Below are 19,576 nucleotides of genomic sequence, written 5' to 3'. Positions count from 1 at the left end.
ACCACTGCAGGCTGCTCCAGTTGATGCACCCACCGCAGTGTACGGCACCTCCCATGCTCTACAAGTATCACTCTGCGCCTCATGATTCTATCCTTTTCAGAGTTTCTGGTCACACCAAGCACTGGGAGAGAGGAACGATTCTTCACAGTTTCGGCACTTGCATGTATTTGATTCAAGGTCCTGCTGCACCACAATCAGAACCAGATTCACACTTGTCAATTGAGATATTCTTCCACAGACTTCCTTTCGCCAGATTCACATTCTAATGGGATCTTGAGGCCAGCACAGGAATCTTGAGGCCAGCACGGCTGTCCCCAGGTGCGTCTTCGACATTGCCTGTGGAACCGATGGAGCTTGACCCATCGCCTTCGCTGCCGCAGCAGCTCAACTTGATATTACTCGTCCAGGCACTTGCCATGGTCTCACCACCATCATCATTGTTGTCGTCGTCACTGTCATCGCCGTCCTCTCCATTTTTTGTTGGACCAGCTCAGGAGTAGAACGGGTGCCTTTTCGGGGGCTATCCGACCGACATTCCCCTCAGAGCACAGGACAGATGTCGGGGCGCAGCTTGGGACTTGGCATAAGTCCCAGTTGCAGCTCCCAGTTCCTCACACCATCCAGATTCCTGCCCCCCCTCCCCCTCCTGGCATCATAAGTAAGATGGTTCCCTACAAGGCAATGACAGAACATTTTGGGAAAGGGGGGGGGGGGGGTAGTGTGCAGTCCCAAAGAGTCCAACAGCATTGACTGCTCATCTACCAGAACAGCACTGTGAAACGGCATCAAGGAGGTGCTGACCCGCAAGCCAATGGAAAGAGCAAGCAGCATCACACCACCAGGAAAACAAGAGTTCAGCACCCCTCAGCAATTCTGATTTAACCAGCTGCTGATTGCTGGTTGGCCCAGTTGAGTCACAGGCTTCAAGAGAATCAGTATTGAGTAACAGGAAGGCAGAAGGATTGGTCACACCCCAGGATTGCTGCCTGCCACCGATGGGGATGGAACTGCATCAATGAGCATTGGTCAGAATCTGACAAGGTGAGGTGATGCAGTGTCTCCAGCGTGACCATAACAGCCTCGTTCCAATTCTTCTTGAAAAGCGGGCAGTCAGGGACCCACAGGCCAGAGTTCCTTCAGCCACATTCTGGCATCAGGCCTCTGATCTATGGATTTCTGGGGCAGACATTCCAAGAAGGAGCTCTGTCACCAGTAGATGCCGGAGGGGAAGGTGTTCCTTCGGCTGGGTGCGGAAAATGGTTCTAGAAGGTGGAGCCAGGGAAACCACAAGAGAGGAGGGCAGTGTGGGGAATTTGTATGGAAAAAACTGAGGTAGCTGGAGTGATGGCTGTGACTTTCGCATAATTGGTCATCACATCATAAGGATTTAAGTGTTCACAGTTTTTTCGTGCATCAGTATACAACATGCAGTCAACAGGATCAGATTTCTGTATTCTCTTTTCTTTATTGAAGACTTGGCCAACCAATGGAGAATCGTGCTCTGTGCAACTGACAAATAAAGGTGGTTGTTCATATGGACTACCTCTGTGGAGTGACTGTCCACAATTACCACATTCTGTGTCTGCTGTGCAGTGGGTGGGGGGGGGGGGGGGGGGGGCATATGACCAACGTGTAAGCAATGGACACCTTACGTCCTATCGCCTGTAAGGTGCTTCATGTCACACCTGTACTTTTTCCGGAAGCACACTCCATTCAAAGAATAATGTAAGGGAGTCTGTACTGTTTGATTATCCCTGGGACCCTTTTGGATGTGTCTGACAAAATGTAGACGATGCTACTTCAGATTAGTGCATACCTCCTTGTCTGTTTACACTTTAATGTCTCTGTGGAAGATTCCTTGGTTTTTATAACAAACTATAATGTCAAAGATCACTTGGATATAAACAAACGTATTTATATCATCAGTTTTGGCCAATAGTTACCTTCTATGATGTGCTTAATCCACAAAAAACTTCTTTTATCATGTGAAGGTATATTAAATCATTGAAATGTTAAACTTTTTTATGTTGTTCAAAATGCTAACTACATTTGTTTGCCCATACAAAAGTTTTTATGGATTAAGCACATTTGAAGATAGCAACAATTTGGCAAAACCACTAATGTGTATATTTTTATCTTCTTCTTTCGTTTCACCCTCTTTGGAGTACGCTGGATCAATCATTTCTTTGTGCGTTGTTCTTTTCTTATGGCCCAGTATTTCTTCATTCTTTCTGATCTTCTTCTCCTCTCTTCTTCCGAGATGAAGGATTTGGACTTTTGTGTGGATTTGTCTTGGAACCTTATGTTTTCATCTTTAGTAATTAATTTAGCAATAAGTGAATTTTCTGAAATATTTAATTCCACTAGGTCTTTCTCAGTTTCTTTAAACCAGTTGGGCTTCGTTTTTCGGTTACGGAAGAAGTCAAAGATTTGTTTAGTTAATCTGTTGGAATTCATTCTGAGAAGATGACCATAAAAATTTATTCTCCTTTTTCGCATAGAATCTGAAAGTTTTTCAATTTTCTTGTAGAGAGTTTCATTTTTGATGTATATAATCTTATTGTCTTGAAATTTTGGCCCAATGATTTTTCTTAAAATTTTTCTTTCCTTTACCTCAAGTTTCTCCATTTGGCCTTTGAAATTCATGTTAAGTGTTTCTGCTGCATACAGTGCTTCTGGCTTAATCACTGTCTTGTAATGTGTAATTTTGGACCCCCATGAAAGGGATTTTTTGTTGTATGTATTTTTTGTTAGTTGGAAGGCCAATTCAAGTTTATTTTTTCTGGATTCCATTGCTTTGTTTTCGCCAGCATTCCAAGTAATCCATTCTCCGAGATATTTGAATTCTTTTACTATTTCAATCTTCTGTTCTTGAACTTTGAGGTATTTACATGAGTGCTTGATGTTTGTCAATATCTTAGTTTTTTCAGAGGAGATGTGAAGACCAATTTTTGCTGCTTGTTTCTTTAGTTCAAGGATTTGCTCCCGTGCTTCTTCCATTGTTTCAGCAAACAGGGCCATATCATCTGCAAAAGCAATGCAATTTACTTTAAGGTTCTTCTTTTTGCAACCCAGTCTTATACCACTCTTAATATTTGTGTTCCATTCCCTGACTACTTTCTCAAGCGCACAATTGAACAGCAACGGTGAGAGCCCATCGCCCTGTCGCACTCCCGTTTTTATTTCAAAGGGTTCCGATAGTTCGCCCATAAATTGTATTTGTAAGGGTCACTTTTATAATATTAGTTGTTTTCTTATCCAAACCCATTTCTTCCAGGACTGATAACAGAGATTCTCTATCAATCGAATCATATGCTTTTTTGAAATGAATGAAGGAGATTACGTATGTCTTTGCCCTTGATTTTTGGTATGCCATAATGTTTTTGAGGTTTAGAATTTGTTCCGAACATGATCTACCCTTTCTAAAACCTCCCTGGTATTCCCCGATTTGCGGATCCCATTGCGGCTCTGCCCTGTTCAAAAGGACTTTAGAAAGAATCTTGTACGTTATATCCAGCAGTGATATTCCTCTGTAATTGTTGGGGTCTGTCTTCAAACCTTTCTTGTGGATAGGGTGGATGAGAGCTCTTCTCCATTCTGCGGGGATTTCTTCTTCTTTCCAGATTTGATCGAAAACACACTTTAGGGATGTAACTGCATTTTTGTCAGCCTTTTTCCATAGTTCGGCCACTATTTGATTTTCTCCGGACGCCTTGTTGTTATTAAGTTCTGAAATGACCTTCTGTAGTTCTTCAGTCGTCGGTGGTTCTGAATCCGGCTTCTCACGGTTGTTTGGAATGGATTCAAATTTTTCAAGGATGGGTTCACAATTCAAGAGTTTCTCAAAGTAGCCTGCTAGTATTTTGCAGTTTTCCGTGTTGTTGTGAGCAATGGTCCCATTTACATCTCGAAATTGGAGGGTGGGTGCTTTGTATCTTGATAACCTTGGTTTGAAATTTCTGTAAAAGCTCCTTGTGTTGTTTTTAGCAAATTCTTCATCAATTTGGAGGAGAGTTTTGTTTTCATGTGTCTTCTTAATCCTTTTTATATTTTTATCTACCAGTTTTCTAACTGTAATGAAATTCAGTCTACTTTCTTCTGTTTTCTGTGATTACCAATTTTGCCATGCCTGTTTTCTTGTTTCAATGAGGACATCACATTCCAGCGACCACCAGGCATGTTTTTTACTTTTTTTGTTAGGTGCTATCCGTTCAGCTGTAGTAATGAGGTTTTCCTTGATATCCCCCCAGCTCTGTGTCTGAATGGTTTCTGTTGCTTTTGTGAATTCATCTGATTTTAATATCTTTTCTGTGTTATACTTCCGACCCTTAATTTGTTTCATGCTGCGTTTCCTGTTTGGGATGACTTTGAACTTAATTTTAGAAAGGTAATGGTCTGAATCCAAGTTTGCACCCCTGAGTACCCTAACGTTCATGATTTCTTTGCTAGAAATCTTCTTGATTGCCACATGATCAAGTTCAAATTCCCCAAGGCTAGTATTTGGGGATACCCATGTCTTTTGTCTTCGTGGTAGTTTCTTGAAAGCTGTGGATTTAAGAATTAAATTGTGTGCTTGGCAAAGTTCTATTAGTCTCACACCATTTCTGTTTGTTCTCTTGTGTGCAGGATAGTTTCCAACTATTTTCTTATATCTTTTTCCTTACCAATCTGTGCACTAAAATCTCCAAGAAGAATGATGATGTTTTTATCTGGAATTTTCTGAATAATGTCATCTAGATGATTCCAAAAGGCCTCCACTTTTTCTTTGTTTTTCCTGTTATCCTCGTTTATAGGGACATGTGCATTGATAATTGTGTAGATTTTGTTTGTGCTTGTGAATGTAAGACTTGAGATTCTTTCTGATTGGGAATCAAAGCCAACTATTGAGTTCAAGATTTGTTTGTTGATTATAAAGGCTGTCCCAAGATGTGGTACATTTTTCATTACTCTCGGTCCCACTTTCCCTTTGTATATCCTAAAACCTTCGGAATCGAAGGTATCTGTATCCATGTATCGTGTTTCTTGAATGGCTGTTATGAGTATGTTGTGGTTCTTTACCGTATCTGTTAGATGTTTTAGTTTTCCATTTTTCAACAGTGAGTTTGCATTGAAAGTTGCTAGGTACGTTGATTGCCTATATTGAAATTTGGATGAGATTCCAAGACAGTCCGACTTGTCTTTGTGCAATGTTGCAGACTCCCCAGAATCCGAATGTCTGCTGACGTACTGGCGTACGGTGGATCGTCCACCTGGGGTAAAATAGTTTACATCACACACTTCCATGATTGATGAAAGTTATTTTGGGTGTGGCCCAAAGGCCACAAAATGTACAACCAAGATTGTGAGTCCTGGAGGTAGTTCTTCCGCTCTCTCCGCCGTTGGGAATCTGAACTTCCTCTTCCGCCTTTGAGACCGTTGACCAGGTTTCACCTAGTAACCCTAGGCAGGGGCCCTTACAGGGTGCTACCATCCGGAGCCAGATGGACCCAGGTTTTTTTAACAAGGTGTTACCCCTCCCCCTCCTCCTTCCTCATCACTTGCGTATATTTTTATATACCTAAACGGGATATTTTTGTATATATCCAAGCAATCATTGATGTAATTGTCATAAAAAATTACAAAGGTCACATGCATCCAATTGGCAATTAGCTTGCTTAAAAAAGAATGATTCTTTGTCCTTGGACCATATTATTATTATTATTATTATTATTATTATTATTACTGGCCACTTGTATGTTACCCAGCCATTCACATGCAAGATGAACTGTAGATTGTACAGCACAAGAGAATTTAATCAATAGCTATTGATTGCACATTTTTCCCCATAACCAAACTTCTCCAAATTTATGTCCACAATGTTCCACAAAAAATAACTGATTTGTTGCAGTAAAAGCGTCCCCTTCAGTCTGGATACATACTAAGAATTGGATAAATTATTTCACTCCCAGATGTCTGGCTTGTTCCTCTTCCCATGGGGTAACCAGGGTAGGGAAAGCAGCGGCATTACATCTGTCCGCACTGAAATTTCTATACCTGTCTGATGAAAAGACCAGATCAGAACAGCTATTGTTTTGATGTAATGTAACAGGTTTCATCTGCAAAATGTCTGCCCTGGTGCCATCTAATGGGATCGACAGCTCTCCCCAAGGGTGCCAACTGGCCGCAGCAAAGGCCATCTGGTACAGTGGCCGATGCTGAGAGTCCTGATGCCCCAGGATGATGGCTATACACACCTTGGCCTGTGTGAGGAACTAGTAGCTCAGGCATCAACACTGTGATCCCTGTGTTGTTAGGGGGTTCAACTGAAAGGGTACTGAACGATCCCACTACTGCATTGTCTACTGCATTGACTTTTAAGTGCATATAAGAGTCTATGCAATTATTTTGCACAAATTATCTTTAACATTGCACACAATAGCTGCTACTTAAGGTGTTCTTCCCCAGTTGGTTCACACTACAGAAGAAAAAAAAAGTAAAATGAAGGTTAAACCCAGAAAGGGACCAAAAATTATTTTGGCCAAAAAGTGATGAATGGACGAATATCCCGAGAAAGAAAAACAGATTGTAGGGAGCAGCCAGGCTGACATCAAAGACTGCTGTGATAAGAAAGAGAGTAAGAGAAGGAAAGATAGTTGAGAGACTGAAGCAAAGGAAAATAAAAAGTGCTGGAACAGGCTGGGCCCCATGTTCGCCATGAACATACACACGAAAGAGTCATAAGTGCCCCAAGGGGGAAAAATAATGGCACGCCTGAGGGAAATGGCAGCAAGGGATGGGAAAGGTCAACTTTTCCACTCTTTACGTGCATCTGGAAGCCTCATTCAATTTTCTGAAAAGGTTGTTCTATAAGTCATTGAGGGAACAGGGTGCAACCAACTGCAGAATATGATACACACTAGAACAAATAATGCCTGTCGCCAAAGATCCAAGGCCAGATTTAGTTGTGTGAGTACATGCGCATGTGGGTAGTGAAAACACAAAAGTGTTCAATCATATAGCATATCGAACAAAATTTTTGACAAAACAGAGGACTTTTTTGGTAGGAGAGGATGCATTATGTTATCTTGGATAAATAGTCATCACAGAAGAAGAATTAACTTCCAGTGAGCACATGGTGAAGTCTAATGGGACTCTTGCTGTACATGAATATTAAAGATCTGGCAGACAATACTAATCTTAGAAGTTTTGCAGATGATGCAGTCATCTATGATGAATTAGTATCTGAAAAAAGCTGTATAAATATTCAGTCATATCTTGTGTAAAAGTGGGCAACTTGCTTTAAAAACACAGAAATGTAATGAACTTTACAAAAGGTAGAAAACAGTATCCTGTGACTACAATATCAATGAGTCTCAACTGGATTCAGTCCATTCATATAAATACGTGGGTGTAACAACTTGGACGAATATAAAAAGGAATGGAAAATCCAGGACGGAATAATGACAATATTAAAAACAGCTCACACACACATGATCACTGTCTCTGTCTGATTGGGCCAGACTGTGAGCAACAGCGGATGACGGGAGAGGTGGCTATGGGTAGGGAATGCTAAAGTGTTGTTTGTTGGAGCAAACAGGAACAAGATGGAGAGAGGGTAGAATAGCTAGGTACAGTCCAGATGTTAGACAGAGGATGGAAAGGGGGGGAGGGGGAAATGGAAAAAGAGGGAAGTAAAAATACTGTGGGTGCACTTGTGGACTAGAAGGCTTTGGAATGGGAACAGGGATGAGGACAGGTGTGTGCAGGACAATGACAACGAAGGCTGAGGTCAGGAGGGTTACAGGAATGTAGGATATACGGCAGGGTGAATTTCCACCTGTGCAATTCAAAAAAGCTGGTGTTGGTAGGAAGGATCCAGATGACATAGCCAGTAAAACAGCAACACTGTGTAGGGCAACATGCTGAGCAACTGGGTGATCGAGCTGTTTCTGTAGTGACAAGCAGTCTGTCTCGAAATGTACCAAGCAAGCAAGAGTCTCACTGAGCCTTCACAAACAAATCATAGTTACCCTCCCAACCTTGTACATAAACAGGTCTCCCGTGCCTCATCTCTCCAGTCACCCACCGCTTCCAAGTCCCATCGTCCGGCTATAGAGGAGCATTCCCCTCATGACTCTGTATCACCCAGGACTGGAGCAACTGAATCGCTTCTCCGCCAGGGTTTTGACTACCTCTTGCCGTGCCCTCGCCTCATGTCTCACATTACTGTAATAGACCTAGATGCAAGACCCATCCCAAACATCCTCCCACCTCCACCTGCTCCAGTCCGGTCACACGCATTACCTCATCAGGGCTACCTGTGAAACCAGTCATGTGATCTAAAAGCCAAGCTGCAACCACTGTGCTTTGTTCTATGTGGGCATGACAACGAACATGCTGTCTGTCCACATGAATAACCACTGACAAATTGGTTAAGAAACAGCTGGACTACCCAGTTGCTCACCATGCTGTCCAACAGAATGTTCTTCATTTTAAGGACTTCCTCACTGCTGCTGCCACCTCGATCCTTCCTACCAACACAAGATTTTCTAAACTGCACATGTAGGAACTCGCCCTGCAATATATCCTATGTTCCCGAAATCCTCCTGGCTCCAACTTTTGTTAGTCATTGTCCTTCACCCATCTATCCCCTCACCTGCTTCCCACTCCACAGCCTTCTAGTCCACAAGTACACACACACACACACACACACACACACACACACACACACACACACTCTTTTTACTTCTCTTCTTTCCATTCCCCCTCCCCCTATGCCCGCTGTCTAACCATCTGACTGGATATAGCTGTCCTATTCTCTTTCCACCTTGTCCCTATATGCTCCCACAAACAGCACTTTACCGTACCCAACCCGTACCACGCTCTCCCTCCTCCTGATCGCCCCAGCCTCCTCCATCCAGATTGCTTCTCCCATCACGAGCAGTTGCTTGTAGTCTGGCTGCAGCAGCCAGAGACAGTGGTGTCGCGTGTGTGTGAGCTGTGTTTGAGTGAATATGTGTGTGTGTGGTGTTTATTTCAGAAGAAGGCCTTCTAGCCGAAACTTATGTGCTTAGAGTCTTTTTGTTGTGCCTGTCTGCAACTCTACTTCTCCACTATATGGTAAGTTGCAATCTATCCTTTCCACAATATCGTCGTTATAAAATGTAATCATCACACTAGCTCATTCGCCAAGTTAAGACTATGACAGATTGGGTCACTGGCAGTCTGCAAAGGAGATGCTTTCACAAATCAGATGTGTGTCCTATCTTGAAATATTGCTCACTTGTATGGACCATACCAAATAAATCTAATGGGACTATTAAATGTTTTACTGAGAAGGCAACATGAATGGTCACAGATTTGCTTGATTCACCTGAGAGAGCCATGGAAATGCTGAAAAACTTGACTTGGCATATGTTTGAAAGTAGATGCCAGTTATCTCATGATAGCCTAGGCCTACTTACTAAATTTCAAGAAACAGTATTAAGTGAAGAACCCAGAAATATACTTCAATCTACCATATATCACTTCCAAAGGAACTGTGAAAACAATGTTACGTTAATTATAGCAGGCACCAAAGCATTTGAGGGGACACTCCACAAGTGATTGGAACTGAAAGAAACCCCAATATATTATATAATGCTAGTACCCTCTATCATGCTCATCACAGAGGTTTGCAGAGTATGTATGTAGATGAAGACTGGATGCATGGTTCTCATGAATTCACAGTATAGGCCCCTACTGTATTAGTCAGTATATTCATGTGTCCATATTCTTGTACTTTAAAATGTCTCAGTCAACCGTGTGTAGCTGTTGTGTGAAGTATATCAATATATGAATGAGTTGCTCCACAAATCTGTCCCTGCTCTACTTTGAAAAACGACACTTTACTCTTCAATTATCAACACAACTTCACTGTATATTTCTACCAAAATGTACAGCTTCATTGCCACTTACTCTTTCTTTAAAAGTGTCTCTCTGACTGAAAATTTTGATCTTAATCTTAAAATAAATTTATTGATAAAGGAAATTATTTCACTTTTTATGTCAGACTTGGAAACAAATTGTGCCTACAACCAATACGGCTCAACTGCTCATAACTCTTTAATCGTTCATTATGTACCTTCTTTTTGTCTTCAGATCATTTTGAACCAGTTTTTTTTAGCTAAATCTTGGAATCCTTCCGTTTTCAGTACTTTTTCTGAAAGGGTTCTCTGTTGTTTATATCTCCAGTTTTTATATTGTTTCTTTCTCAGTCCTTTCTTACATTATTGATCCAGCTTGTTGTGGACTTCTTACCCTAGAAATATTTGAAAATCTTATTGGTTAATCTACTGTCTTGCACTCAAAATAAATGTCCAAAAACATAAGTCCTCTTTTTCTCATTACATTTGAAATATTTTCTATAGTTTGGTATATTTCAGCATACCTCATAATTTCTAACATTCTGGTGTGTTTTGTGGTCTTAATATTTTCCTTATAATTCACATTTCTGGTACTTCTAATTTATATAAATTACAGTTTAATGCCAGGCATTCACTGGCATAAAGGCATTCTGATTTCACAACTGTGTTGTAATGTCTTATTTTTGCATTTCTGGATAGGCACTTTTTATTGTAGAGGTCTTTGGTTACACTATATGCTCCCCCATTTTATTCAGTACGGTTTTTGTTCCAAATTCTCATTGTTTTCTCTAGCACATATTAAAAAGAACTGGGAACAGGCCATCACTTTGTCATACACCAGTTTTTATTTTGAAAGGTTTTGAAATTTCTCCCATAAATTTTACTTTACAGACTGTATCTGTAAGTGTTCATGGATTAGGTTTGCCAGTTTAGACTTTACACCAAATTCTCGAATTGAAGACCCATGTGGAAAAATGAGTTAACCCTCAGATGTAAAAACTTAAAGAGATAAAATGTTGTCATCTATTGCTGAGTATGGGAACTATCAAAATTGACATTGGTCTCACCCCTAAGTATCCTAATGTCATATTTAGGGGTGATACCAATGACAATTTTGATAGTTCCCATAATCACCAACAGATGGCAACACTTACCTCTAGCCATTGACATTTGAGGGTTAGCCCATTTTCCACACATGCCTGCAATTATTCTATCTATAGTTTCTCTGTCAACAGAATCAAAAGCCTTCATGAAATCCACAAACATAACGACTATATCCTTTGAATTAAATAATCTGTGGCAAATTACTTACTAAGAGGTTCAAATGGCTATGAGCACTATGAGACTTAACATCTGAGGTCATCAGTCCCCTAGAACTTAGAACTACTTAAGCCTAACTAACCTAAGGACATCACACACATCCCTGCCCGAGACAGGATTTGAACCTGCGACCGTAGCAGTCGCGCAGTTCCGGACTGAAGCACCTAGAACCGCTTGGCCACCATGGCTGGCTGATTAAGAGGTTAAATATTTATTCTAAGCATGGCACTCCCTTTCTAAAACCAGCTTGATATTCACCTAAATGACCAATATTAACATTATTCACTTATTTACTCTGTTACTCGAATTAGTTTTTTAGAATCATACCACCCCAATGATGTAGTTAACTGAGGACAACAAAGTAACTTCACTGATTATCCTAGATTTAAAAAACAACAGAGTTAGTCAAGAAGGAAATTTATATGCATAAGTACTTTCTGCACATTAAGATAACACAACCAGGTTGGAGTTATACAGAATTTTAAACATTGTCACACAGACAGTGAGAATACAAACTATACAGTATTCTTCAGTTGACACCACATCTAGCCTATTGGAAATAACACATAATCGTCAAGAAAATGAGTATCACATATTACGAGCAGCATAGTGACTAAGAAATGCAGTTACAACAGGAAATTATATTTATATTTTAAGGATTTTCTTGAGAACTGACATATACAGTACAGAATAGAGAACAGCACTATACACAAGAGGCTGTCCACACATGATGTGCGCACATAATGGTATAAGCTCCGTGAACGGAACCATTATTGAGTTATACTGAAGTAGACAATAAACATCCTGGGTCTCCAGTCCTACGTATGGATGTTTCCTGGCTACGCAGCTCTTACAAATACGAATCGGCGAAATAAAACAATAACAACAACACAACGCCGTGGTTGTGACACTTATTACCATGAGCTACCCGGATAGTGCATTAACTGACACTAATAACAACACAATCCCATATTACAGTCTTCCCAAATTCAGTTTTAAATATAGTTTATCATCATTTGGCTTCATAGTAACTAAGAATTTAAAATCCCTGTGTTAATTACGCTCACGACGAAACTTACCTTGTGCAGACAGTGTGCGGACATTATTTACAAACTGCTCTAATGCCGAAGCCATAATGTGTTTACTATAAACAGCAGTCAGACACTATTCATCTGAAAAAACGCATTCAAGATTGCTTCCAACCTTGCAATAACAGCTCAAAGACAGTAAGTTCAGTGGCTTAACCAATGAACAAGAAAGATGTTATCCTCCCCTTTCCGAAATGTACACAAATTTCCATCTAAGATCGATGTTATTTAACACCTCGATATTTGTTCGATATAGTAATCGACATTATATCGATGTTAGAAAATGTTCAAAGTGCATGTTATCATTTGCCCGACTCGAAACAAAGATAATCTCGGGAGTAGTTGGGCGGTGTTCGTGTAGAATTTGTCGCAAGTGTGTTGTGAAAGATGTAATGACATAGAAAATGAGTAAGTAAGCTTTCCATTGTTCTGGGGTGCCGGTATAAGTTCGGCGACGCTACTACCGGGCTTTCCAACGTATTTGTGAACACAAATTTCACAGAACAATAATGCAATGTACCTTGAAAGGGGGGCGGAGCAAAAATATATAGATATATGCATTTATATTAACGTGAAAATTATAATACATTTAGTGTAAATTTAAGACTTCGCGTAGTATGTGATTAGTACGTTACCTGCGTACATTTCTGGCAACTGTTTGGAGGTACATGCATGTTAACTAGAGACAGATAAACAAATTACATTCTCTTCGTTATTTCTTGACAGTCGACCAGTATTTATGAAACTTGTGTTTTAGAATATGTTAAAAATAGACGACAGTGAAAATGCCTCTTGGAAATGTCAATGGATTAGTTACACTTGTTTAAAATAGTATAATAAGTTTATTACTGTTTATTTTAGTAGAGACTCACGTATAATAAAGTTCACTGGCAGTACTTAATGTACATGAGGTCCGTACCATAAAGGATTGGTAGAAGTATGGAAATCTGAGAACCTTTAAGCTGCTAAAATGGCGTAGTCTTCAGGAGAAGATTCAGTTTAGAAATAACTGTTTGTTTTGTTTTGTTTTTGCCATACATTACATGTAATTTTTTCCCTTATAATTTTAGGTGGAAGGTTCAAATTTACACACACACAATAGGTAGAAGAAGGGCAACCATGTCGTCCCGCCCCCCCAATGAGAACTTGGTCACCTACAAACTGGTGGTGGTGGGGGACGGAGGCGTGGGCAAGAGTGCACTTACGATTCAGTTCTTCCAGAAACTTTTTGTCACCGACTACGATCCAACGATTGAAGATAGCTATATCCAGCACACAGAAGTTGATGGCCAGTGGTGCATTTTAGATGGTACGTAGTGAATTGATTTAGAAATTCTTTTGGATACTGTTTACAAAGAAATGGCATACTTTTTAGAAAAGAACTTCATAAGTAATTCCTATTATGATAACTATTTATTGGAAGTAGTTTCTGGAGAAAAGCCATATGGTATTGTTTTGTTTGTTACCTTCCTTGCACGTAAGATTAGGAATGAAACATAAAAGTTGTTCTGTATGACATGAAATGGCACTCTTTCCACTGTGAAAATTTAAACTGTAAGATAAATTTGGAAAACCTATATTTTGTAATGGATAAGGTTGAGTATTGTGATGTATATTATGTACATTTATCATACAGAAACAACAAAATATGCCACAGAGGTCAGCTACATAACTTTTAACCATGGCCCTTAAGAAGGAATGTGTCTGCTTAGTGTCCCTTCTGCATCCCTCGCCTTTTTCCTTTCACCCTTGGAGAAACATAAAAAAGGGATAGATAGGCATAGTACAATCCTAAATTAATAAAATGTCAATCATATTAAGTCATAAAAAAACACCACACACACACACACACACACACACACACACACACACACACACACACACACACACACACACACATTGCCAAAAATGTAAAACTACTGTGACATTTGGTTAGCTGGCACATGTTGATTTATGTTTGCTATGGTAGTTTTCCTTAAATATCAACACACTCCCTAAATGCTAGAACTGCTGATATTCAGTCAAGCTTAGAACTGAGGGTGGGTGACTTACACAACAATTCTTTCCCTTTTAAATAAAATAACAAGTTTACTGTAACCAGGCTACTCACATTCATATAGACATAGGCTATATAATGTTTTTAAACTAAAACCGACTGCGAGAACGATACTGCTGGCCTATGATAAAGTGCAATTTCATTTTTTCTCGCAGTCAGTTTTAACTTGGGTATCAGAGCATTTAAACCATCAGACAGATTTTCTTCCACATACATTCTTTTTGCATATGTTATTTTAAGCAAAAATTATACATACAGCAGTGTGCTGTTTTGTTATCTTCATTGCAGTCAGTTTTAAGTGAAAGAAAGAATGCTGTATTTATCTTGACTTACAACTAGAATACTACTATGGAATCTGAATGGTCCAGTATTTTGCAATCCTACCTGTTCACAGATTAAAACCATGACATATACTGCCATTGAAGTTAGTATCCTCACAGATCCAGCAGCTGGAGAGGTCTGCTGTGCCCCATATAGTAATGAAATTATCAGATGGCATTTATTGGCTAGAAGATCCCCTTTGGAGTTCGTCTGCTGTATTGCAAGTCTTTTTAGTTGACGCCACTTTGGTGACTTGCGTGTCAATGATGATGGACACTCAACAACCAGTCTGCTGGGAATCGAACCTGGGCCCCCTTGCATGGTAGGCGGTAACGCTACCGCTGCACTAAGGAACTGGATGCCCCATATAGTATTGATCACAAATGATTTGTCCATTCATTTGAAGTGCCTTCATTTCCCAATTTAGGTTTCTCTTGCAATAAAAATATACAAGACTAAAGGTCAGAGAGAGAGAGAGAGGAAATTGAGGGGGAGAAAATAGGCAGAAAGAGGTGAGGAGATGATGGAAAGAGTTTTTTTGTGGAGAGGGGGGGAGGGGTGGACAGTGAGAGTGAGGAGGAAAGGCAGATGGACAAAGAGAGGGGGCAGAGGAGATTAGGACATGTACACAATTCCCGTACATATTTACCAAATGCAAATCATTTCCGGATTCACTAGTTTTATTGTAAATTCAACAAAAATGCAGTACCTGTTCAGAAATTTTCAACTATTATTCAGAAAACATGCACACATTTGCTGTGTGCCTTTATTAGCTAGAATCATGTAATGAGCACAAACAGCAATCTTTCGGTGTGCATTTGTTGCAGACAGTTTTCTTACACATATGAGACTTTACAGATGATTTTTATTTCCTGTGCAGTTACATTTTACAAGGCAATGTGTTCACTTATCTTGCGGGAAGATCTTCAGAGGTGATGCAGGTACCAGGGAAGATCTTTAGAAGTGATGCAGGTACCAGTCTTTCTGATTGCTGTGTACTTCTCAGCAACTGGCTGCCTTGTCATCCTCAGCTGGTAGGTGTTACTGGATGTGGCGATGAAGGGACTTCAAATTCTTTACCAGAAGGAAACTGAAATAGTGCACAACCTTGGTTATTTTCTTGTCCATATACCCATGGCCACAAGTTGACCTAGCCTATGTGAGTTGTTCCTATAAAAGTCAAAGGTTAAATTCCAGTAATTATCATTATGATACATACAGTGTATTCACTGTACTGTAATATTAGAATAAAGCATACATCTTTATAAATGTAATGTTACGTCTGCAAAAACTCAAGAAAGCACCAATGTGTAAAAATAATTATTGCAGTTGAAAAGTGCATCTATGCAGCACATAGACAAATAATTATAAAATAAGCATATAAATGTGTGTATATTTTTGTTGTCATTATTCAGTAAATCATCATATGGTGTAACATACCCCTCTGATGGAGAAATGGCTCAGGGGCTCAGCATTCGTCTGCTGTGTGAGGGCTTGGTGACCCCGGGTTCCTGAGCTGGGGACTGGTAATCCCTCTGTTATTGTAAGCTCTGGGCATGCTTCAGCGACCATCGTGTGGTGCAGTGGTGGGTTGTTGTGTGTTTTGGAGAACAGGGGCCTTGGCTTCACCACCTCGACTGTGATGAAGGTACACACCTCTATGACAAACTCTCAACCTCAAGGTGTGCTACATGCTGATGAGGTGAATGGCTGTTGAGGTAAAACTGTCTCTAGTGGGCAACCACTGAGGCACCTGCTGCACGCCAGTTGTGTAAGGCTTGTTCAGGTGTGGAGGGCTCTGCATGTGTTGGTGGTTTTTTCCCTAGCATCTTGTGGGATCCCTATGGAACAGTCTCATCAAACAACTACTACTGACAGGTCGGATTTACCATCAGGTAGTACCTATATCTACTCATCAATGAGAGCTCGGTTGGTCAGTCCTCCCGAAGAGAGTCTCAGAATCATAATACCAGGGCATTAGTGTGGCATAACACTTTCATTTAATCAAGTGAACAGGGGGGACCTTCGAGAAGGTCTCCCCTTTCTATATTCAGAAGACATTGGGAGGTATAGCTGAGTCTCTAAAAAGTATCAAACTATTTTGTAATGGAACACTCCCAGTTGAAACTGCTAATTAAAACTAGGTGACTACCTAGTCAAGGCAGAGTTGCATAGCTGGCTGCGGTGGTCTAGCAGTTCTAGGTGCTGCAGTTCGGAACTGCGGGACTGCTACGGTCGCAGGTTCGAATCCTGCCTCGGGCATGGATGTGTGTGATGTCCTTAGGTTAGTTAGGTTTAAGTAGTTCTAAGTTCTAGGGGACTGATGACCTAAGATGTTAAGTCCCATAGTGCTCAGAGCCATTTGAACAGAGTTGCATAAACAACCTTAACTTTAGTAAGAGTGTGGTTACCTGCTCCGATATAATGGAGGTGGACCCATGGAGTTACGTGAAGAATGGAAAAATATGGGCATCTCGGAAGTGCAGAACTATATGAGGGGAGAGTAAATGGCAAATTGGAAAATTTGGCAAAATTTATTCTAATGTTTAGTACTTAGGAATTAACTGGACATATCCTTGCAGACTATATCTGTCTTAAGGTTTGCCCATTTATTCCTAACCCAATGTAACGCTTCAAATGTCAAAGATTTGGCCATACCATTGTGGGATGTAATTGGAGGGCTATGTATGGCAATTGTGGTGGCTCAGCTCACGAATCGGGCAGTTCTTGTACACTTCCTCTGAAATGTGTAAACTGCTCCGGGGATCACCCAGTGCGGAACAGAAAGTGTGATTTACAGTGAGGAAAGAAAAATTCATGAGTTGAAAGTCAAGAGACGCATACCATACAGTGAAGCTAAAAAAGCTTTCAAAGCTAATGCAACCTCTGGATTTTGCTACTTCTTTTGCACCAGCCCTTAAGACTCCAATCTCCAAGTGTGATGCCTCCACACAAACTCAGGCCACAGATTCAAGTTCAAGCACATGCACTTGTTGGTGTACCTGTTGGGGAAACACTCCACTTGAAACAATAGTCATCGGAAGGTGTCGGCAATGGGCGTACCAGCTAAGCCACATACCATTGCCCACCTTCAGAAGCCAACTGAGCCATCCCCTCAACCTAGGCAACCACAGCCTCACGTAAGTAAAGAAAAACAGCCTTCGAAAAGTAGTTCCAAGTCCAAGAAAGTGGTAGTTAAACCTTTGGATCGGTGAGCTCCCTGCTTCTCTGATGGGGACTATGCCCTTGAGAATATGGACTTCAGGAACCAGAGAGCCGAGAAGCAGATAACGTTAATCTGACCACCTCACTAAATCACCACCTCCGAGGGAGAAAGGCAAGAACAACCTCCGCTACACAATGGCTTCCACAGGGACCTCAGTGTTGCAGTGGAATGTAAATGGATATCTCTCTCATTTGGAAGAATTACAGCTCCTGGTCCAGGAGAAACTGTTCTGCATCTGCTTACAAGAAACCTGTCTTAAAGTCACACACACATCTGCATTATGGGGTTACCACCCATACAGGAGACATATTGGAGACAGGGCTAAAGGTGGAGTGACTGTTTTCATGACAGATGCCACTCTCCTGTCCCTCTTACCATGACCATACAAGCATTTGCTGCGAAAGTTCTAGCACCCTTTAATATCACAGTGTGTTCTTTGTATCTTCCACCTAATGATGCTTTGGACACAGATGCACTGACAGAACTCTTCCGGGCACTCCCACACCCATTCCTCCTTGTGGGGGATTTAAATGCGCTCAATGTGCTATGAGGCTTGGCTATCACTTGCTCCAGGGTTCAGATGATCGAGCAACTCGTCCATTCTGAGAATATCTGCATTCTGAAAGCCGGTCAGATATGACACTTTTCCACAGCTACAGGGTCCTTTTCAGCCATTGACCTTTGTTTTTGTTCTCCAGCTATTGCAGACTCAGTTCAGCACACGCCCCCTTACGGCGCTGTCAAGTAATGGGGTCTTGGTGGACACGCCAAAAAACACAGCCCAGGTTTTAACTGAACACTTCTTTACTGTCACTTCTTTACTGTCACTGTCATCCAGACAAGCTCCAGCTTTTCAGATGTTCCATAGGGCTGCGGAGATGAGGAAGCTCAGTTTCTTCTTGCACAATTAGGAAGTCTACAACCTTCCATTCTCCATGTGGGAAATGGAATAAGCTTTGTCTGCAGCCAGAGACACTGCTCCAGGACCTGAAGAGATCCATTTTGTCATCTGTGCCCTGAAGCGAAAGGACAGCTCCTCTCTTGTTTCAATCAGATCTGGTTTGATCTGGTGGATGCCTGCCATCTCTTATCCAATCATCTCTCAAGGGCTGGTGTTTTTGATATTGCGTTGGTGATGCCTTGTCTGACCGCTATGTTCAAAAGAATGGGGTCCCCCAAGGCAGTGTCACATTGTTTGCCACTGCTATCAATGGCATTTCCTGTGCAGTCAGGAGCCCCGTCAAATGCTCTGTGTTTGTGGATGACTTTGCAATCTTCGACTCTTCCTCTGACCTTATGATAAGGCAGCTACTGCTGACCCTTAGGAAGCTGGAAACCTGGGCCAGGACAACTGGCTTTTGGTTCTCACCAGAGAAGACTACATGTGTCAATTGTAACCATGCTTGTTGAAGTTTTAACCAACCAGTGCTCGCAATGGGGGACAATATTTTATTTTTTCAAGAAACTGTGCACTTTTTGGGTTTATTATTTGACTCAAAATTAACTTGACTCCCACACCTGAAAGACCTATGAACAAAGGGCTTCCAGTCATTGAATATTTTGAAATGCCTTAGCGGAAAAACATAAAGAGCTGACAGGACTCACCTTCTGGAGTTTTATAGAGCATTTGTTTGATCACGTTTAGATTATGGCAGCATGGTTTATGGATCAGCCCATACTT

At 41.0% G+C, this 19,576-nt stretch overlaps 2 protein-coding genes across 2 annotated transcripts in view; one reads left to right on the top strand and one right to left on the bottom strand.

Annotated features, from left to right (window-relative positions):
- The window catches only part of LOC126252876 (COP9 signalosome complex subunit 3), a 136,015-nt gene extending 123,512 nt beyond the window's left edge, over window positions 1-12,503 (bottom strand). The window contains exon 1 of the mRNA XM_049953834.1: window positions 12,284-12,503. Within this exon, the coding sequence (XP_049809791.1) occupies window positions 12,284-12,338 (55 nt within the window). The 5' untranslated portion in view covers window positions 12,339-12,503. The remainder of the gene's footprint in view (window positions 1-12,283) is intronic.
- A 67-nt stretch (window positions 12,504-12,570) lies between these two features.
- The window catches only part of LOC126251700 (ras-related protein M-Ras-like), a 30,246-nt gene continuing 23,240 nt past the window's right edge, over window positions 12,571-19,576 (top strand). Inside the window, exons 1-2 of the mRNA XM_049952288.1 lie at window positions 12,571-12,700; window positions 13,363-13,601. Coding sequence (XP_049808245.1) covers window positions 13,412-13,601 — 190 coding nt within the window. The 5' untranslated portion in view covers window positions 12,571-12,700; window positions 13,363-13,411. The remainder of the gene's footprint in view (window positions 12,701-13,362; window positions 13,602-19,576) is intronic.

Source organism: Schistocerca nitens, chromosome 4, assembly GCF_023898315.1.
Source record: "Schistocerca nitens isolate TAMUIC-IGC-003100 chromosome 4, iqSchNite1.1, whole genome shotgun sequence".
Classification (NCBI taxonomy): Eukaryota; Metazoa; Arthropoda; class Insecta; order Orthoptera; family Acrididae; genus Schistocerca; species Schistocerca nitens.
The sequence above is the reverse complement of the archived record's forward strand: the minus strand, read 5'-3'. Positions and strand labels throughout refer to the sequence as shown.